Source organism: Gobius niger (assembly GCF_951799975.1).
Source record: "Gobius niger genome assembly, chromosome: 6".
Taxonomy (NCBI): domain Eukaryota; kingdom Metazoa; phylum Chordata; class Actinopteri; order Gobiiformes; family Gobiidae; genus Gobius; species Gobius niger.
The window spans coordinates 16418822-16441788 of record NC_136857.1 but is presented as its reverse complement, the minus strand read 5'-3'; the positions used below and the strand labels follow the sequence as shown (position 1 = coordinate 16441788).

The window sequence follows — 22967 nt, the reverse complement described above, 5'->3', positions numbered from 1 at the left end:
TTGCAATACCACTTGGACCCTGGGGGTGGAGTGACTGTGTGAGCGGTGAATTCCGTGTTCTGTGCAAAAGTGGTTTAAGTGCCCATAATGCGTGGTTGTGAGATAAAGATCTGCCTGCCTTAAAAGGAGGGGTTAGTCAGACTGGTGACTGGCGACACACAGTCAGTGGTTTGAGTTGATGAGGCAGTAGGAAAAACACACAGCATCTCATCCAATGAGCGAAGAAAGCTCTTCTCTTTGGTCCTCATGGCGGGGAGCTAACATTGCTGTAAGACCGCCCCCTGGTAGCCAGGGGCGACTTCAGAAGACACTTGGTAAACAGGATTCTAATATAGCTTTGGGACTCGTTTAAACTCTTTAAAAGCCGATAGTTTTCTTTTTCTAAAAAATACTATGACCCATGTGACAACGCTGGGGTAGGTATCATAGGTATCATATTCTTAACCATGCTGTTTTTTGTATATTAGAAATGGTTTATATTAGAAATAAAAAGTCTTTGATTGACAGGCTCTGGAGCTCTGTGGAGGCTTGTAGCCGGTCCGCCTGCCTTTTTGCCCTTTTAAAGAACAGGCTTCGCAGGAGGCATAGACCGTAAAAAATAATTAACAGCTCCTCCTCACTCCTCCTCGTTTGCCATAGTAACTACAATCGAAGGAGAAATCATGGCAGATTTACAGACTCCTCCTACCCTGCTGTGACGAAGCATTTTCCTAAAAAGGGCATAAGATGAAGATCTTCACTGTAGACTCGGTCCTCACGGGGCACGTAGTTCAGTCGTGGTCGCGCCCGCGCCATTAGCACTAATGCTAACGGTCCGTCAAATCAAAATGTTTTCTTACGAAACCCAGCCTGGTTCCTTTAATTGTAACTAACCCAGTGTTATCGCAGGAAGAATATCTAGCTGTAGAATGTTTAGGCTTTAAGCTTGTTTTTAAAGTGTCTAAAGTGCAATTCTTTCTAATGGGGAACGATATGGAGGTACTACAGGAATGGGCGGACCAACGGCGGCCATTGGTAGGAGGAGATTGAACAGTCATGGTAATTTCACAGACTAATGGGGATCATTACTATCAATGGGGCTGAATGGAACCCGTCGATCTCGATTATTTAGATCTATAGTCTCATCCAAAAATCATAGCACCTGGCCAATAACGTGGTCTTACTTCAGCCTTTACTTTGAGGTTCTGTTTTGCATAGTAACAGTTAAGATACAGTTTCACAAGACAAGTACAAAAAATAGAGCTGATTAGGAGTGAAAAGTTTCATTATAGCAAACAAGATTTTAACAGCTGCAGATCGGCATCAGCTGACTCCCCTGGTGATCCGCCCCAAAGAGTCTGCATGCCTGTCCCTGCCCCTGTCTGGCAGCACACTTTGGCGTGTGTTGCCAGGTTCTTAAGGGTGCTGAAGGCCTTGTTGCAGGTGCGACAGGGGTGTTCTCTCTCCCTAGAGTGCACAGAGGACAGGTGCCGATGCAGGTCTGTGCGATCACGGAAGTGTTTGAGACAGTACACACACTGCATCAGCTTCTTCTTCATGTGGATGGTCTTCTCGTGGCGGTCTGCGTTGGACTTTAGGGTGAAGCTGGCAGGACACTGGGTGCAGAAGTACCGTGTTGGCGCAGAATCAGCGAATGCAGGACGGTATAGGCTCGGCTGTAGACTCAGGGGCTGTGTGGGCTGAAGGGGCTGAGAGGGCCAATCCATAGACAGGGCCATGAGGGACAGGGTGTGGCGGTACTCGTGCTCCCGCAGCTGCTCTAGGCTAAAGAACAGCCGTTTGCACAGGGTGCAGGCTAAGCCCTTCTCAGGCCACACACCGAGCTCTGGCAGAACTCTGTCGCCCCCTGGTGCACCCTCCACAAACTGCTCCAAAGCTTTGGTCCCAGTGCCAGTGCTTCCCTCTGCCATCTGATCTCTCTCCAACAGACACTGGTCACTGTCCAGAGCTACAAAGACCAACAGAAGCAACAGTGTAAGGACCAGCGCAAAGACGAGTCAAATACAAGTCTCTCATGCACAAACAATCTTTGAAAGACATCAACTGTACCTGAGCTACTCTCTTTCTCATTGTCTCTGGGCCTTTCATGTTTCTGAAAACACAAAATAACATGCATCAAGTAGCTGAAGTATTTATAAAACTGTATGGGCATGCAGCAGGATATTTATTAAAGCTGTAGAAAAGAATAACCACAGGTGGTGGCAGATAAGAAAAGAAAACTGAAGGTGACAGACTGAAATATGAGAAAATGTTAATGGCATGTCATGTAAGTTAATAGACTTAATCGTCCTTCTGTGGGCCTGCCTTCTCCTACACTGTCCCATCTGACACCGCTCTTTAAGCCCATCCCGTCATTCCTTCAACCCCTCCAGTTTCCTCTGCCCTCCTCCTTTTCCTCACTCAGAACAGGACACCATGCTCTGGACGGCAGATGGCTTGTCCACACAGATAGGAGAGGTTGGACCTAGACACACACCCTGACAAGCACGGCAAATACTGCTTTTACACATAAACTGGCACTAAACTCCAATGCACCGTCTGCCACCTCCACACTAAAATGCACAAGGAAAAAAAAACACAATTTCCTGAGCTATGAGTGCAAACCTCTCATTGTCTACTCATATTGATTTTGCACATCCCCATCTCATGCACTATCTGCCATCTCTGTCATTGTGACTGTGCGATAGTGAATGTTAGCACTATAAGCTACATTACTGCCTAATACCTCCACACGGTGCTTCATTTGAATGAGACGGTTAGTTTTATTATTACACTGTTAAATAAAAAAAAGGAGCAGTGGCTTAAAATGAAAATTTAAAAGGATGAGAAAACACAACAGAAATACAAACAAAACACAACAGATATCAAAGAAATTACAAAAAAAAGGAATATATGGAAGAAAAATGAAAAGACATTTCAGCTCAATGCACTTCTCACATTTCCTATTCTTCCCCATATTAAGTATTGTTTACACTGGTTTTCATACCCAATGACGTTCCAATGTTCAGGGATAATACAATAATTGGTAGGTAGCAGTTTTATTTATGCATGTCTATCAAATCAAAGTTGAACATAAATTACCATCATACAAGACATGTTTATACAGCATACTATAGGGCATAAAGTTCATTGAGTATGTAAAATGAAAACCTATTCAGAATATAAATTATATGACTGGATCTTGTTCAAGAATATCTGAAGCCAATAGAGCATTTTTTGTCACACACTAAAATCAATTATTAGAGAAGAAGATCAAGAATCAAATATATTTCTGTGAGCATAAAAATGTGGATATACAATATCAAACCATATCGAATTGTTTATGTAACTTTGAGAAGAGGCTTTGGCTTTTTCCTACATAATCAAACTTAACTTGGGGATATAGGAACCAGAGACAAGCCTGAAGCTAACCCACTCTGAGAGTCCTTACCTGGGGCAAAGTGGAGAGCTCAGGGCCCTCTGGAACCTCCTCCACCTCCATATCCAAATCCTCTAGGGGGCGCTGCTCGTAGGGGTTGACTGGCGTGGGAGGAGCGGATGAGGGTGAAGATGGTGATGAAGATGGCGATGGCTGATGTGGAGGTGGTGAAAGAGTTGTAGCAGTAGCAGCAGTAGCGGTGGTGGTGGTAGTAGGAAAGGGAGTTTTGTTTTCAGTTTTGGCCCCGCTTGCCCCTTGCCGGACTGTGTTGCTGCTGCAGTGGTTGTTGGAGCGTAGCCCTGAGGAGCACAGGAAACCAGTCTCACCCACCCACTCACGTACAACTCCAACTCTGCAAGCAGCTGGCCACCACAAACTACACAAACGGGAGCGAGTGGGCAGGGGGGCACACACAGAGGCTGCCAGTGCTACGCTATCAAACAGTGCACGGAGGGGGAGGAAGAAGAGAACTCACAAGTTTCACTTTCCAGCAGCCGAGGGGAAAGGGTTAGGCCTGTCTTTTTCTTTGGCTCCTCTGCTCTCCTTCTACCACCCACATGCGTGCAGAGGATGCTACAGCAGGCCTATTGTACGTATGTGTGTGTGATAGTGTGTGTTCAGTATTGAGTGAAATGCATATAAGGGTAGAAAGGGCCAGTAGAGCGGAGGGAGACTTGGAGTGAAGCCATCTTGAAACTTGATTTGAGCACAGATAGGGTAGAAGACCGTATCGACCTGCAGCAACAAGTGAAAGCTGGGGTACACAGTTTATTGGCTTCATTGTGTAAAACACAAGTTGTTGTTGATTTCTCTTTGTAGTTTGCATGCCAAAATATACAGCAAGCAACTGTTTGGAAATATTTTCATCAAAAAACAAATGATGTTAACAGCAGTTAATGAATGTTTGGTTGAAATGCGGTGGTGTAATGCAGGATAGATTTAGGTAGGATTCAGGAAGCAATATATACATGTACTATATAAATACATCAGGATACTGGGAGGGGAGGGTTTATTCAACTTTGGTTTCACTAAAATAAAATGTAAAAAGAGGGATGGTTGGAAAGACGAAGGATAAATAGTACTGTCACGCAAACACATTTCTAAAAGCACAAATGCATATACCAACAAACAAGTATCAATGTGTGCCTATAAAATCATCTCAGAACCAGTAAGACATTCTTTATTACATTACTTTACCAACTGGATGTATTTTATATTAAAATGTAGCTTGTGCGTTCAAGCATGTCTGTGGGAAGTGTTTTTGGGAATGCACTCTGTGTAGTGTGGGCCAGAGTCATCCATTCACTGGCCTCCTCTGCACCAAACTCAGAATCACACGACCATGAGGCTGACCGTGGACGGATTCCTGGAATGTTGAAGCACCGCGCCCGGCACCGCTCCCCACTCCTCACTCCCACTGACCGAAAACCCACACAAATCCTCACAACTACCCACTTATTCTCAATATTACACTAAGGGACATTTTTATTTTGTTCTATGTGCTAAATACTAAATTGGGAAACATAATGTCCATTTTTTAAGCTCCAGTGTAGAAGACTAAACTACTGCTTATTACAAAAAAACTGAACAAAAAAAGTAGTTGCTAATACCGTGATATGTTATGTGGGAAAAGCATGAGGAGGTAAAGGTGCACAGGGTCATAATCTGTAAAGCACTGAATTTGTAAAAAGATTTTTTCAATAAATTCCTCAATTTTCTTGTTTTATTTCATCGTTATATTGTAATTTTTTGGTCTCTAAATTATTGTAGACCGCCATTCTCTCACATATGCTTTTTTAATAATGGGTATTGTCCACCTTACACATAAAATACAAATCCAGGATATTGCATTTATCACACATGTTGTCTAAACTGTTCCAGCATGTATGTACTGATCGTTTTAAATTGAGGGATAGAGGTCATAACGCACACAAAAAAACAAGCACAGAGACACCAGTGCCTGCACCTTCCACTTGAGAATGAAAAGGGGATGATAACCAATTAACTTTGTTCTTGAAGAAATTACTCTGAGGTGACCGAATAATTGCCAACAGCTAATCACACGAAATGCCTTTTCAGGAGCAGACTTCGTGAGGTAGGACCGATGTAGAATATAAGCTTTACCTGATGCCGCTGAATGGTAGGAAAAGTAGAATCAACTTGGGGAAAAAGACCATAAACCCCAATAAACGGCAAATGTTGTCACCATGGGTTGTTCAAGTATTGATTGAAAATTGTAAACATAGATATAAATATGATTGACGAGTTCTGGGGGAAATGACACATCTTATAATAATTAAGAATCCCCTTTGTCCTCATCTCACAATGGCACTGCCTTTAACGGAAAATAACACATGATGAAGAATACATTTGCACAACTATTTTACCTGGTGCCAGAAGAGGAGAATTTACAAATAACCCTAAAGTAAATGGAATGTCTCTTTACAGTGAGGAGGACGCAGAGGCTGTGGACAGGTGTGCGGGGACGATTCGGCCAAATCCATTGTCTGCCATCGATTGTCTGACGCACGAGATGGGTACAGCAACAGGGGCCAAATCCCAATGATCCTTATTGGATTCTGGCATAAGAGTTGGCTTCTACTTTTATTTGCTGTTTGAAAGAGAAGGGCATTCATAGTCTATGCAAGCCAGTTATGAATCATACCGCTGGGGTATGCACCTTGACAACACAAAACCTGAATAGTGTTAAACCGCAAAGCATTAATTTTCAGTTTTCTATGTAACTTTGGGAAAATGTTTCATTAAACAGACTATTATTTGGACAGACAGTGCAAAAAGACCAGAATGCCATGTCAAGGCCTCTTGCAGACATTCTGCGGTGTCTTTTGAATCAGGCCAGGTGACCTCGCTCTACCTCCCCTCAGATCAATGCTTTCCCAGCATTTCCAACATCCGACATACTTTGATGCTCTGTGTCTGCGGTAAAAGCAGGGGTAAAGAAAAGAGAGGAGACAAGACAAATAAGGAGGCACAGCGCTGGGAGGGAGAGAGTGAGCGATGAGTGCTAAGGAGGGGTGAAGGAGACACGGGGAGGAGGACAGGAAGGATGTGAGGATGCAGGGGTGAAGGAGAGGAGGAGAGCGAAGGGAGCAGCGATCTGTCACTGCGCTCTGACTGATCCTCCGCCCAGTAATCTGAGGTACACTGTTTGTTTATTCTCCGTCCTCATTTAGACGCCGGGACAAACCACAGAGGGGAGACAAGGGAGGGGACAGACAAGCTCGTTTCCCTAACCCCATTGTGAGGAAGATTTAAAATAGGGGTTTGGCTAACCATAAACCTCCCTATACGCTTTGTCGAAACACAGCTCATATTTTTTCAGCAGAGAAAGCGAACGATTAACATTCTCTGAATTCTCAAAAATTGCCTGTTTATACAAAGCCAAGGTTTTCTAAACTGTGTATCTAAAAGCCTTTGACAGTCTTGATTTTCTTCTTTAGCCGACAGAAACATCTCAATCCCACACACTTAACACTAGCACAAAAGAGTTGATGCCGAGTGCACAACGAACATTCAGGTTTGATTTCTGAGGCGAGTGGGGCTCAGCTCAAAAGACTGGACGAGACCAGAGTTGTACCCTTCCTCCCTTTTCTTCCGCGCACAAAGACGGCACAACTCAGGACAAAAGATCCAATTACGAGGGAGTAAAAGCAAAGATACACAGACACACAAACGTGCCCATGCGGACATAGACTGGGCTAATGTACACCGACAAAAGGACACACTGACACTCCAAATGAAAGGCAAAGTGGGCGAAAAAGTCACTCCAGCACATATTTACTTCTCTATTGACATTACTGAAGGTCAAAATAAGACTTCAAATCAACATGACCGCAGTTGACAGACGGCGTGCAATCATCACACTCTAAAATAGTGCGGGTTTCAAATGGAAACTCTAGAAATGTTTCTGAAAAAAAAAAAAGATATTGTTTTCATGTTTCAATAAAGTGAATTGTGTGGCTGTTTTTCCACCGACTGCAATCCCTGAGATAAGCACAAAGAAATTGTCAGACAAATTTTCTCACAACGGTGCGAGTGATCACAGTCAAATGTTCTCTCGCTGAATCACTGCTGATGAGTTGTGGCTCCTACAACACAACCGAGTGACAAAGCATGTTCAAAGCGGAGCGGTGGATTTGATAAGAATAATAAACTCCAAAGCAGCGATTTGCAAACCTTCACACCAAACACAATCTCAGGAATTTTCAAGCATCAGTGTAATGAAAAATTATTAAAAGCGGGGCTAAAACATGCAGAAGAAATATTGATATATGAACAAAACTTGGACTTTGACAATAAAGCTAAATCTGAACCAGGGTAATTGCCATGTCTAAATACAGACTTGAACAGATCCACCACAGAAATAAAACTGGATCCCAACAAAAAATTACTGAAACGTACCACCAACTGGACAATTAACTCACGACACAAGATGTTGCCAAAATTGGACTAAGTTACGGTACAACACTTATCTCAATACATCTAAAGACAAAGGGAATGTTTTTATTACACTACATAAGACTCAACAAGTCAAGCCTTAAAGGGATATTTCAGGATTTTTGACATAGGGCCTCATTTCCTACTTATCCAGAGTGTTGTTGATTTCTGGAGATATTTCTTTTTTTTAATTCATGCAGTCCTTATATTTGAAGAGTCTAGTGGTACTAGGCTAGTGCTAGGCTAGTGCATGTTTATGGTAGCTAGTAGCCTGCATTAAAAACCTCTTCAAAATCATCGGATACGCCTCCAAACGTTGCCATATCTGATTTGTAGAAAGATCCTTTGTGAATTCCACGTATAATAATGCTGGCTGCAGGTAAACAAACTGCTGTAGCTCCGGTGACATAGCAGATCACTCCGTCGCTGTGTAGCTTACAACCAGGAAGGTGGTGCTGCTCAAATTTAAGTTATTTTAAATGCAAAAGGGTATATTTCAAAAAATTATTGAGTCAACACAGATATCGGTAGTCTGGTGTTACAAGTGATTTGCCTCAGGTGCACTGTGCTTGGGACAGGCTATTTTTAATACAGGCTACTAATTACCATAGACATGCGCTAGCCTAGCACTAGCCTAGCACCACTAAACTCTTCAAATATATGGACTGCATGATTTAAAATATATATATATCTCCAGAAATCAATAACACTCTGGATAACTAGGAAATGAGGCTCTATGTCAAAAATCATGAAATATTCCTTTAAGCCATTCCAAATATGCGATGCAGTGACCTCTGTATTTGCACATGTATTGTCAAGCATGTCACCCTATGCTATTACACAAATATTGTTGTATTAAATGTTATCATTGCGTTGCTTCGAATCATCAACCATGTGACCACCAAAGCTGTGTCTGCCATGATGAGAGTGTGTGTGTGTAATGACTTACAGGAGAGGGAGTGTCCTCCTTTGGGCAGGTACTCGTACAGCAGCGGACTATCATCTCCCATCATCTCAGCTCGCAGCGACAGCAGGCTGTTCTTACTCATCAGCGCCGCCTTCAGATTGGCCACGGAGGAGATGGTCCCGCCCCCGGCTCCTGCTCCGGCCTCGTCTGATTCGCTGACACCAAGGAAACTGGGTTCTGTGTTCAGAGGTTCCTCTTGCTTCAGGAAGAAGTCTAGTCGCTCCCCTCTGCTGTCTGAGCTGTTTGGCTCGATCACGTCTGCCCCTGAACAGAACGATCATTAACCTGTTATTAGCAAATATTCACACATTCCATTGCATCGCTGCCACAGTATCAGTATCAAGGCTTAAAAAGTTACCTTCCAATATTTTGAAAATTTTAAATGACCATTAAAAGGACTGAAATACTCAGGGTGCTTGAACTGTTATACTACTTTTACACCTATTATTGACCTCGTCCTTTCTAATCTTGTGATGTATCTCATTACGTATTGTAAATTACTAGTATCTCTCTGAAACTCCAGAGAAACAGGAAAGAAAAAAAAGAACTTAAGAAACATAGTAGTGTAGAAATAGGAGATAATCTAGCAACATGGCTGCTGACAGTCCCACTCAACACTCTCATGCATGGACAAACACGACAGCACGAGACACACTTTGAGAGGCTCCTAATTGACATTTTACTGATGACAGGTGCCTTAGCTAATACTCATCTTGACACGTTAACATACAATTCTGAAACCTGCTTGAAAAATGCCTTAAAGGGGCCTACTGTGTGTGCAATTAAGAGAGATTGCCTGGACAGAAACCTTCTGGTGTCCTGATGTTTTAACAGGAACCAATGACAGCTCCAATCACACTGAGTATTTTAATAGTGAAGTATGAACGAGTCAATGGTGTGTTACAGGAGATCACTGCGCAAAGTTCTGCGTTATAGACAGGAGCGGTGATGACACACTATCTGAAAATGCACACCTAACTTTTCCCAAACACTCAACTGAAGACTGCTAAATAAGTTTCACATAAAACACGTGAGAGCATTTTTAACTAAAAGCTTTCAAAGGTAAATACAGCAATTATGTTTGCTGCAGGGTTTGTCTAACTGGCACAGTGTGATTGTGAACACATAGAGATGAATTTTATTGTACTCTTTTCTCAGTCAGATGAACTGGCAAAATTGATCAATCACTCAATCAAAAGACGGGCAATTCATCCTTAAGGGGAGACACAGGCAAAAAACGATTTTTCAGGTTTTGGGCCAAATTGGTCTCTGAACACATAACCTTTCACTTGCAACAAAAAATATACCTAATCATCACAATAACATGTTCAAATATTGCATTGATCCAATGTTTCTCCATAGATTGATATCGGAAATTAATTTCAAGGGCCATTTTCTCAAAATGCATTTTTCTCACATGGTGCGACAATATCTCCACGAAAGTAACACCTATAGACTTCACATTTTCCAGCTTTGGACTGAACAATATTTTTTTAATGTCTCAATCCTAGCCTGATTAATTGATATTGTTTTCTTTTTTACAGATTTTTCCACTAAAAACAGCTAAAACTAAAGAAGATATCGAAAATCCCCTTCTGAAAAAGTCTTTGTAACTCATATGTCAACAAAATAAAACCATACATTTGTATCTGGATCAATTCATTATTCAGATTTCGGCATTTTTAGGCATAAAAGGCATTATTTTTCCATGAAACTGGTTCACAGCTGCAGTACACAGTGAGAGTAAAAAGGCCTAACCTGAACACATTTTGCCTGACCAATGATGCATTGACCAGTTATGAGGCATTGACCAGGTGATGTAACTTGCTCCTATTGTCCATTGTGACAACAGTCAGGTATACGTAGTGCTAAGTGCCTCCCGTGCAGCAGGGAGCATGTGAGGGGGAGTCAAGGTGATGGGGCGAGGGCTGCTCCTGAATACAGATAGGACACATACTGCCTGCTCACAGCTGACCACTCTCTCACACTGTCACTCTCACTTCACAGTGCTACAGAAAAATGATCACAGGTCAGACACCTGGCAACATATTCTGTATGCACAAGCCAAGACGTGCTACTGTGGAGTCAGAAGTTTCAAATATATACTCTCAAACAGAAAGCTACATTGGTATTTCGATTACTTAATAATATAAAAACAAGTCTAAAGCTGTGTCCATCATAAGCTTTCCTAAACAAAAATGTCTTCAAGCTCCTTTTGAAGGAATGCCCCCGCAGATCTTCAGGCAGGGCGTTCCGGAGGTGAGGCAAAGCAGCTGAGAAAGCTCTGTCCCCCATGGTGCACAGGTTGGTCTTGGTGGAACAGAGACGGTGAGCGGTGGACTGAGGGGTAACCAGTTCCTTCAGGTATTGTGGAGCATTGCCATGGATGCTCTGATGGGTAAACAGATGTTGTATTGATGGGAAGCCAGTGGAGGGTGTGGAGTATTTGCAAAAAATTCAAAACATATTTTTTTACTTTGCCAGTATGGGGTATGTACATTGATGGAAAGAAAAAACAAAACAATTTTGGTATAGGGGTGTGAAAACGTTCCGGATGCACTGTATAACATATACTTTAAAAACTAGTATATGCCATGATCAGTACTTATGATGTATAACTGGTCTGGATAAAGGCTGGAGTTACACAGTAGCTAAGGTAACACAGCACAAAGAATGCAGAAAAAATGCCTGGGAGTGTGAATGCGGGGGTGTGGAGGAGAGATACAAAACGCCCCACTCTCTCCACACACACACACACACACACAAAAAAACACACACAAAGTTAATTAAGAAGGGGGTGCTGGGGTTGGCGTAAAGGGGCATGAGGTGCAGGAATTCATTAGAGCTCTGCCCCCTCCTTCAGTGGGCAGCACCGGCAGCCACAGGAGTCAATCAATAACATAGATCTGCGCAGGCCAGCAAACAAACACGCGCACACACACACAGACAGACACACATAGAAATATATAAAATAGAGAGTGAAGACCGATGGAAGGAGGCGAAGGAGAAAGCCAGTGCCCTCTGACCCCCATCTCCCTCCACTCATCTGTTCACTGGATGAGGAAGTGACCCGGGACCGCGTTTCCCAGCATCCCCTTGGACGTGTGCAGATGGAACATGTCTGCTTGGCTCTAATACTGTAACTTAAAAGGGGGTAGTCTTGAAAGCATGCAGACACGGGAGACGTAAGTGTTATACTTGGATACATAGAGGTAAAGTGAGTTCTCTACGCAATTACTAAACAAAAAATCCATAAATGAATTTGTAATTCACAGGTTCCACCTAGTATTCACTTTTTTACTAAAACTATAACACTGATGTCTCAAGACAGTGGAAAGAGGCTGGTGAATGTATGGAGAAAGTAACTTGTTCACCTTAATAAATCCTTTTTGTAGTCCCTCTGGGGGTAATACAAGTGCCGATGGGATGACTGGGGGGTCTTTCATCTCCCCCTGGTGTCTCTGGCCACAAAAACCACGCTTGCAGCTTTCCCTACACCGACCCAGAGGCACAATACACACTAATGTAATCACAAAGAAGAAGCTAACAGGCTAACAGGCAAAACCAGCACCACTTTAGCAGTAATTACAGCCAAGTTTGAGAGAAAAAAATTATCTCAAATGTGTAATTGGGTTGTGGCGCAAAGTACAACATCCCTCTCTCCCTTTGTCTTTTCTGCCAGCGCAGTATTTACTCTCACGGGCAATTAATGAGTAAAAAAAAAAGCAACATGCTACGACACCTGCAGTGGCGCGTATGGCCTCTAGGGGCATGAGTTACTTAGCTCTGCTTTAAGACTCCTCACAGCAAAACACATGGGCCAAGTCAGTCCATCATTTTTTGTAACTTTTATGTAGTATGTTTGTATTTTATGTATAATTGCACTAAACAATATTTTATAACCTTAAAATACGTATCGCATTAGTGGAAGCCACCATGCTGCTGTTTCCCCCGTAACAACATAACTGAACCCAAAATGTATCTGACAGTAAACCAGCTTGTGTTTTTGCCATATAATCGGAATATGCCCTGTAATCCAGCTTTACTTATGTAAGCCTTATCTGCCACTGTGTGTTGATGTGTTACTTAAACCCCATCCTGTCCAGATAACATCATTTAGCACACAGTAGCCGCAGTGTCGTCCCAAATTACCACGGCTTATGCATTTCATCATATCGGATTCACACACGCACATATCGCTGCGCCAATGGGTTTAGGTTGAATCTTAGACCTGCTTGCATCATTCCTTTGTGCATCATTGTTAACACATGTCACCGGGCGATCTTTAAATTTGAACGTCTTTTTCAACTGTGTGGTCAGATTGTCAAAACAAAAGCGCTTCTCTCTGCCGCCTTTCTTCTTTGTGGCTGGCTTTACTGCGAGTGCGGCGCTTTCTCTGTACAGTGGAGCGGATTTCTTTTTTTATTTTTTCCCTTTCATAAAAGAGTCCGAATAATTTAGAGTTGTGCCTTCTGAAGAGCTCCTCCGTTTAATTTGGTTGCCATGGCAGCCCGGCACCCTTGGCTTCAACATTTATGCTAAATAAAAACCCTTTTAAAAGCAAAAGACAAATATGTGGAAATGGTGGGTCTCTTTGTCTGCCTGTGTGTCCGTGCACGTGCATCAGTGTCGGTGTGTGACATGCCTTGAAATAAAAGCTGTGTGTTCTTGAAATGTGATGTGAAGGATAGCACATTCATCTTCTATTGAAGGAGTTACAGCTAATGGACAGAAGACACTAAGACTAAAGTGCGTAATGAACACACGGGGAAGAGCGCGTGCGTTTTCACTTCACAGGGAGTAGTGTTGTTACAGAGGGCGCTGTAAAGAGGAGGAGAGAGAAGGCCTGGAAAGGGAAGGAAAGGTGATGCGGCCCACTACGACCTTTGAACTTAGAAAAGAGGAGTGTGTGTTTGCAGATTTTAGCGTTCATTTATGGGTCAGACAAAGGCACGGCAACTTGGATCAAATTGTAATGTGCATGCTTGTGTGGACATTCAGGGTTCCACAATTGAAAAAGGACTTACGAAAACTTAACACATTATCCATCTAAATACCATCCAAAATAAAGGCCTACAAACCAAATCCTGCCATGACTCAATGTGTATGTTTGAATACCTATTCCTGCCCCAAGAGAGCACAAGCCTGTGAAAGGTCCAAAACCTGGTCAAATAAAGAGGGCTACATCTGGGAGGGCATGTGGCAATCTAAATGGAAAAGTAAAGAATTCAAACTTCCTGTTTTGAACCTCTTCCAAAACACGTCGAACAGCAGCAATCAGACAAACCGATCTGTCTTTTCTGATGTGACTTGTAGGGCTTGTGCTCATATTTGAGCAAAGAAGTGCAAAAATGACAGCTGCCCCCACGAACCGGCAACAGACAAGTGGAAACACATGGATGGATGGGTTATTTTTGGATAAAAGTGCTTTCCTTCAATTTTGAATATTATTGGCTGGATCTCTTTAGAACTACCTAATGAACCAACAGTCCTTGATTTGAACAATCTGAGACTCTTTTCAATATGTTGTTATGGAAACTAAACAATTCCTGCTTGATATATTTGAGTATGTAGCTTTCTGCTGCTATGTAGTCCAGTCTAGACTAAAACTTGGTGCAGATTTGCCCCTGGATGGTCAAATGCAGGAGTATAGACTTAGGTTTAGGTGGACTTCATTGTTCCTGCATAATTTGTGCAATTATGTGAAGTCTACCGTAACCTTAATACGGCTGCTTGTTATGTTCACAGTCATTAGAACAAACATTTTGTAGCCCACTCCCCTCCCTGCTGTTTCCGCATCCACTTTCCATCATCTAACTCTTCCTCCTTCCAACCTGCTCCACTTATTTTCCCCCCTTTTGCCCGTCCACTAGTTTGTTCCTCTCTTTAAAAAAATAGAAAGAAAAAAAAAGAAAGAGAAGAAGAACTCCCCTCAATCTCTCCATCTCCTGCTCTGGGCACAAAAGGCTTTCCTCTCCCACCCATAGCATTCTTTCCCCTGTCTCTCTCCCCCTCCTGCAGCCTCACCCACCTTTCATTAGCCGGCTCTTTATCTGGCCCACATAGCCCCCTCCCTTTCCATTTGCTTTTGTTTCGGATACATCTTCATTTATACCCCCTTTTCCCTGCTGACCCTATTATTTTTATATTCCCTTGCCTGCATGCCTCCTATCTGTCCAACCCCTCCCGCCGCCACTATAAGCTGCATTAACTTCAGATTACCTTGAGCCCTTCAATCCGCCCTCCCCCACACGCGCACCCTCCCGAACCGCCACTCATTCACTTGCCCACTCACACGGCGTCCTTTGCCAATTTCAATAATGGCTTTCAAAGCAACCCAACACTTTATATGCTTAACTAATTTGTTTTATAGTTATCTTCTGAACTTTTTTTTTTTTTTTTTTTACAACCCCATTCACTGTCTACGCCTCATCGGTGTGACTGTCAAGTTTCACCACCCACGATACAGACATCTCCACACGCTTTTCTTTATGTACACGAGGCATTACAGCGACTGGCTTTACATGCCGCATGCACCTCAATGTACGGCTGACTCATCCCTGGTTTAGGTTTCCATCAATTTAATACACTTTTTTTTCATATATGTGTACTCTCTCCCCCCTTGCTTCTTACTGTTAATTGAAAGTGACTTTTTGAGCACGTTGTACCTCCATATCGGATATTATATTACTTTTTTCAACTTCTGCAAATGTCCATTATCAGTCATGTTCAGAATCGATTTGTAACTTATGCCTTTTTTCCTCCTTTTTTCCAAAAAAGAAGGCGCGCCAAAAACGAGTAAGTAAACATTTTTAATTTAAACATACTGGTTGGCCGAGTTTGTGTTATTAACCCCACAGTGCCGCCCACATCCTCTCACCCACCCACACTGTTGCACGCCCTGTGCCCCTCTCGCCCCTCTGCTCTCCCCCCTCTCTCTCCTCCACCCACGCACTCTCCGCCAGCCCCCAGCAATCCCTCCACCAACCTCCTCCTCCGTCTCTTGTCTCCCTTGTCCTCTCCTCGCTCCTCTGTCCCTCCCTTTTTTTTTTTTTGCTGAAGCGCTTCGGGGCTAAGCTTGATTTATGCTCGCCCTCTCGATCCACCACCCACTTTCCCTATCTGTCTCCACTCGAGGTTGTGGCCCTTGCTCGTCCCTAAAAACAACACATAGAGACTTAGGAGCATTTCTCTCATTCCCCTCTCTCCCACACGGCTTTTTAAATTGCCTCCAAATTCTTGAGCTGTTTTAGTGCCGCACTCCCCCTTGCTCCACTGAAATTACTTTTTTTTTTTACTTTCTCAAACTCTTGGCATGCTGAGGAAGCAACTTTTGCACCTTCACTCCCCTTGGCATTTGCTTTGTCCACTTGATGACAAACGTGCACTAAGCGCATGGATGGAGAACTTGGGAAGGAAACATATTTCAAGGAGGTAGCGCTGAGGCTGTGGAAGCAAAATAATGAGCTTCATTTAGAAAAATATGCAATGGTATACAGCACACATGAGAGACATATTCTTCTGATTGGAAGTAGCATGTTTCAAAATATTTCGATTACAGTTATTGATGAACAATCCCTGGCATCATGTTAAAACATTAAATACTTTCCCAGAATATTCTCATGACGTCTCAAGACGCATCGGTGTGTCTGTAAAGCAGTACTAAGCAACTTGTTTACCTTAATACATCCTTTTCGTAGTCCCTTTGTGGGTAATACAGGTGTTAATGGGATGATTGGGGGGTCTTTCATCTCCTCTGGTGTCTCTGGCCAGAAAACCACAATTGCAACTTCGCTGGGTCGGAGGCCCCAATACACACTAATGGAATCATGAAGAAGAAGCTGACAGGCAAAGCTAACTTAGGGCTAGGGCCACATAAACAGTGTTTACAGCCAAGTTTGAGTGAAAGAAATGATCTCCATTGTGTAATTGGATGTACAAGATCCCTCTCCCACTTTGTCTTTTCTGTCAGTGTAGTATTTACTCTCACGGACAATTAATGAGTGAAACAACGCAACATGCTATGACACCTGCCGTGGCGCTTATAGCCTCTAGGGGCATGAGTTATTTATTTGAGTGCTGCTTTAACTTCAATTTCAGTATTTTAATTTACTTTGCTTGTATCTAATGCTAATCAGTAGCATACTTTATTAAACACAAATTCTTCTGCTGAAATATTTTCATCCTAAATTAGTTTTAAATGTTGTCAGTGATGAGTCACCAGTGACCCGCTGCCCACTACAAAAAAACAAAACACTATTTATTTATTTGTGAAACCAAGCTAATAATCTCTCATAGGAAAAGAACAGCCATGAAAAGATGGTTTGACAGAACAATTAGAAGTAGCATATTGCTTGTTTGCATACAGCCCATTTTGTAATTTTGATTAAAAAAATAATTCCAAAGATATTACAATAATATAGAAATATCAAATATTTCAACCACGGATTGGGAATAAAAACACATCAACAATATTTAGGCTTCAGAAAGTTACTCCTTCTCACAACCCTCCTTTGATTTCTGAAATCTCTGGAAAAAAAATGCAAAAGAAAAACTACTGTTTGCTTAAAAAGGCACTCAAAAATTATACCACTCAGTCTTGGATATGACTTTAACTGACTTTCCCAAAGACAAGCATGGATCTCTCAAGAGCCTCAGACGAGAGGCCGCAAAGGCTGAAGGAGCTGCAATCATGTACTACAGACACAACAGAGGAGCACAAGAGGTCCTCCCCATATCACCACCATCTACCCGGGGACACTCCACTCCGCCAGGCAGCCAGCACGGCCCATTTCTGTTCAGTGTGATCATTAGTGAGTTGTCGCTGCCCACTGACCACAGAGGCCATTCTCTCCCTCTCTTTCTACAGTCTCATAACATTAAGACTGTCAACGCTCTGCGCCTGTATCCTTGGCAACCTGCCTCCAACAATGAAAAGGCCTCGGCATGGAGGGAGTCCACAGTGGCACGACAAGAAGAAGGCAACAGATAGAGGTAGTAATGAGTACTACTGAATGTTCTGTAGTTCTGTAGTACTCCTCAGTAAATCTATAGCATGCTGGTGACTCCCAGAGAATTAAAAATTAGGGACTGTGTATATTATCGAGTTAATGTTGAGAATGTGCCCCATATTGTCACAAATGTGGATATTTGCACATACTGTATTTATATGTTCTGTGTGTCTGAATATGTAGCACAGACAGTAGAGCAGTAGAGTCTTGGTGCACACTCTCGTCACGTCACCCACCTTGCCTCCAGTGTCTGCGTACTCTGGTGTATGAATGAGCGTGTGAATGGGTGAGTGGTTCCTTGATGTAAGTGAGTGCCTAAAGCAGGTAGAAAGGCGCTATATAAATAATAATAATTATAATGCATTGGTTTTATATAGCGCTTTTCTGGATGCTCAAAGACGCTTTACATTGCATTATTCCCCAGGGCATTATTATGCCCCAGGGCAGCTGTGGCTACTATTGTAGCCACAGCTGACAGAAGTGAGGCAACTAGTCTGCGCTATCGGCCCCTCCAACCACCACCAACCACTCACTACATTCGTTGTAAATGTGACCATTTACCACTTACATATGTTAAAAAGGTTCTCTTTGATTTGATTAATAAATTAGATGATTATCATATCTTTGTGACATTTACAAAACTACTTAATAGACCCATTTTCAGGGGTGCCAGTGGCTTTGTAGTTTGTGACCTCAACCAGACAAGTGAGTCGAGTGATTAGTCCTTGTTGAGCCGGCAAGCCTCCATCTGTCAGCCCCAGCACAGCTGTGGCTATAACTGTTGCTAGGGCTGAAACAACTAATCAATTATTGAAATAGTTGACAACTATTTGCTAAATTCTATTTTTTCTAGTAAACACAGACTCAAATAAAGCGAAAATGACATGGCAATTTCGTATTTTTGATGAAAACCTACTTTGTAGTATGTAGTGTTTTGTTCATTGTAAATTTTATAAATATGTCTGTGTCTCATCCAATCAGAAGCAGAATAAGGAACAAGAGCCTCCTACAAACATTCACTTTAAGTTTACTCCATCAACATGTCCTCAAGCGGTGCCACTTTAGCTTTATGTGATAAAAAAAAAAAAGTCATGCACTTTTCCCAGCCAATCGATTAATCGTGATAATAATTGGTAGATTAATTGATAACCAAAATAATTGTTAGTTATAAAAATGCCCGAGAGCCTTTTCCTTGTCATTATGTTGAAGTAACAATGTACTGTACATTCATGGGTATTCACCATTGGCAACAGACTGTGCTTGGTATAAGCTTGGTATAAGTACTGGGTTAATGAAGGTAAAAGGTGAATGAGCTACTGTGGCAAGATCAAAGGCCAGTGGATTGATGCCAACTCTGTCCTGATCAAGTTGGATGTATCCTCCTGGTGAACTTCAGGTGCCCTCACCACCCTGTGAATTCCAGGTGCCTTCACCAAATGCCTCTCGGTCAACTCTCTACTAAGCTATATCGACTGGCATTCACCTGGTATGACCCACAAACAACATGTGATTAGCTGATTTAAAAGTCAAGGGTTACAGTATAGTCGTGCTGCGTGTTTATGGGAGAAGCGTTTAGATTAGATGGATCAATGCAGAGTTAAAGCTTATTACTTTAACAGTGTGCACGCGAGTAACACATCAGTTCATTTGGTTTCAACTTTGAGCTTTTAGCTCACATTCTCTCACATTTGTTTATATGGAGATTATCTATTTTTTGTGATTTTGATCAATTAGGAAAAAAAAGCAAACATTGACTTGTCCCTATAGCATGTCTCTACTGCTCATCAGTAACTTGTAGCAGACAGATGCTGTAATCAGCAGTGTTTTAACACCCTGTGTCCAATGGATACTCATGAAAGATATACATTATATACTGTACTCAAAATACATCATCTCTACAGCATCGGAATAAGCACTTGTTGCTGAAGTGCTGCAGTATAGTATATACTAGTATATCGTGTCTTCAATGACACGATCACACAGAAAGTAAGGTTGCTCCAAAGAAAAAAAAAATAGATACGTGTCACAACATTTCTACAGCAGGACTGACACCACTGATTCAACCATGAAATATGAAGAAAAATAATGTGTATAGAGCCAACATTCAAGAAAAGCTGCTACTGACATGCATTCTGCAATATATTTCTAATGTATTTCTAAATAATCAAAACTAAATGCATTTCTCATAAAGACTAAAAGATTCTGTCCTCACTATGGAACAGTCTGTCATATCTCCCCCAGTGAGTGGACACAGTGAAACAGAGACATTTATCCCAGCGCCTTCTTCTACTCCCCTACTGCGGTTGTGCCAAGCCATTGAGATTAATTGCTTCTGAACAAATCAGGAGAAGCTGTGTAAATTAATGAGAGCGCCCCAGCCCAGAGTCAGTCCCCTCTTTGGACAGTGCGTGTGAGGAGGACCAACGCGTGTTCAAGGCTACCACTGTGTAATTTCCCCTTTCCCTGAAGAGAAAGGCAGCAGTCGGAAAAGGCTGTAAGTGTGGGAAAGGGGTCAGTCACTCACTTGCAAAGGGAGAGCCGACTATTCCAGAGTTACATTTTTACAGTCAATAGTAATGTGGACACTTTTTCACAACAATAATCATAATATATAGTAATGAAGAAAATAAATTAAATTAAAGTGAACAATTTTGGACCATTATGTGATTTATTTACTGCAATTGTGATTAGATTTGCGATTTCTGCATAAGGTAACTGTTTAAAGTAACTTTAAGTTCACAGACCACATTTTTCAATCTTGTGATTTGCTAATTATGTCCATTGTGATTTCATTTTGATGAATGTAGGCTTCATACGACTGCACTTTTATTTGAAAAATGTATCCTGTCATGCCATGTCTTATATTATTTAGGCCTCATACGGCAATTGAACAGATTTTTCACTCAATAACTTATCATTAGTTTTAAACATTAAAATAACAGTTTGCCGTCCAATGACTGTTGAACCTCACATGCTGAGCTGGACTTGTGACATCTCCAAGCCCATTTTCCAAACGGCTTTTAGTCTAAGTCTCTCATTAAGGAGCCTTCAGAAACAGGGCAGAGAGAAACCCACATGACCCCAGTTTGACCTTTGCAACACACCCCTCAAAGGGAGGGGGGAGATTATAGTTAGTGAGAGAGAGCAATGGAGTGGCTGAACAACATATGGGGAACAGGAAAGATTTTTTTTTTTAAAGGACACTTAATGAGCAAATGATTATAGCACTAAATATTGATGGGTTTCATGGGTAATGAATGGAAGATAAATCTGGGCTAAGGATAAACCTGTGATAATAACCTCGCCTGCAAGATACATTCTCACGGTATTTGTAAGTTCAACACACGAGAAGCCATCTTGTGCTGCTCGCGCTAATTGAATCTGAACTATGAGTGGTTTAGGCCAATCACGTGGCAGTATTGCCATGAGAGGGTGGGTGTAACATTTGCCGGCAACAACAGGCAGTTTTATAGATACTACTTAATTAACAAAACAGCGACCACGGGTTGCATACTTACAAACTCATGACATTTTACAAAACTAAATATTGAATGGATTTGATCTTGTGGTGGTTTGTTGTTAAGAGGGTGGTTGTGGTTGGTTGTGATTGGCCAAAACGAGGCTTGATCAAATGAGCAGGAAAGTTCATCCTTTCCACAAATGTTTTAAATAGGAGCGATCCCAGATTGATATCAGTGCAAATGTTATGCGCTTATTTCAGTCTGGCCCTTGCCACATGACTAAATAAAGAATATTTGATCGAAATTTGAGTAATTCTGATGAGCCAGGTAAAAACATCTGCCAGTGGAGTACAAATCTAGTTTTGTTTTTAAGTAAAATTAAATCTATTGACACATAAGATATTCAATTTCATTTAAGGTACAAAGTGCAAAAAGACCTATTCAATTAACAGAAAATTTTTACTTATTAATTGAGTTCTATGCTAGATTTATTATCATGTCTTCAACATTCACATATTATGTTCTTATTAAGCTTGGAAGACCAACACAGAAGTAAAACTTCAGCTTTTTACTCAATTAAACAAGTGAAATTACTTATAATGTAACAAACACACGAACAAAGCTAAATGGAACAGCACTGGGTGTTATTTAAGGTCTTAACATACTGTATATGTCTGCTGTTAATGTAAGGTTCACTAGACTTCAAAATAAAATGAAATAAATATTGCATGACAGTTTCCAAAATAAGCCTAAAATATGCAACCTTATCTGACCTCTCCGTTCAGATGGCACTCAAAACGTGATCGTAGGTGTGCGTAAGACATAACAGCGAATACAATAGATGGGACATAGCCAAGTCCAGTCCAGTCCAGCAGGGACATAAGTGGCACAGAGGCGTGTGATAAGCCGGTTCAGGGGAAAGAAAGGGATCATTTTGGGAGTGGAGGCTGCTTCCTTTAGCCCTACCATGGAATGCACTGCGGGCGTATCCCATGTAAGTCTATGGAGTTTGTGCCAGACAGGAATCCCTAACCCCCACCACAGGCAGGCTCCATTCTTATCAAGACCCAGGGACATACGCATGGGGCATATCTGGGTGTCCCGCTCCTATCGCGGCCAACTCTGACCTCCATTGCACCCGTTTCACACAGGGGGGAAAGCCTTGAAGCGGCAAAGCGAAGTATGGGAAGGCCAAACAGTGTCTAACCACAGAAACCAAGGGGGAGGAAAAAAATGCCAGGGTCACAGACAATTGCACAGAAAAGAAGACACTTTGTCCTCCCAACGTAAGAAAGTGAACCTCGGTAAAAACTTCATCACAGCATCTGAAAATACTGTAGCCTCTTCATGAATTGACAGTGATAATGCAGAACATGCACCCCTATCCCAAACTAGACTGACACGTTTTAAAATTAGATCTACACGCTGCGATGAAGGGAGACAGGTGTTGAGTAAGAAGACAAAGAGACAAGAAGCCGTGACAGAGTATGAGGTCAAATGAACGGCAAACAAGAACCTGTGTAATAGAGGAGCAAAGAGGCTACTTGATTCATGTACTTTTCTAATACTTCAAAGCCATGCTGGGAATATACAGTATAAGCTTTGATTATTGACCCTTCATAAGTGAACTGAATAACTGCAGCCTTGAAAAT

General features: G+C 42.0%; 2 protein-coding genes across 2 annotated transcripts in view; both read right to left on the bottom strand.

The window, feature by feature from the left end:
• zbtb46 (zinc finger and BTB domain containing 46) overlaps positions 1 to 22967 on the bottom strand; it is a 65302-nt gene that overhangs the window by 4778 nt on the left and 37557 nt on the right. The window contains exon 4 of the mRNA XM_079558508.1: positions 8826 to 9107. Within this exon, the coding sequence (XP_079414634.1) occupies positions 8826 to 9107 (282 nt within the window). The remainder of the gene's footprint in view (positions 1 to 8825; positions 9108 to 22967) is intronic.
• LOC306964504 (uncharacterized protein) lies at positions 1058 to 4338 on the bottom strand. Its single transcript, XM_079558525.1, has 3 exons — positions 3431 to 4338; positions 2050 to 2092; positions 1058 to 1948 (listed from the first exon to the last, which is right to left on the bottom strand). The coding sequence occupies exons 1-3, from the start codon at positions 3479 to 3481 to the stop codon at positions 1266 to 1268; spliced, it is 777 nt and encodes a 258-aa protein (XP_079414651.1). The 5' UTR covers positions 3482 to 4338; the 3' UTR covers positions 1058 to 1265.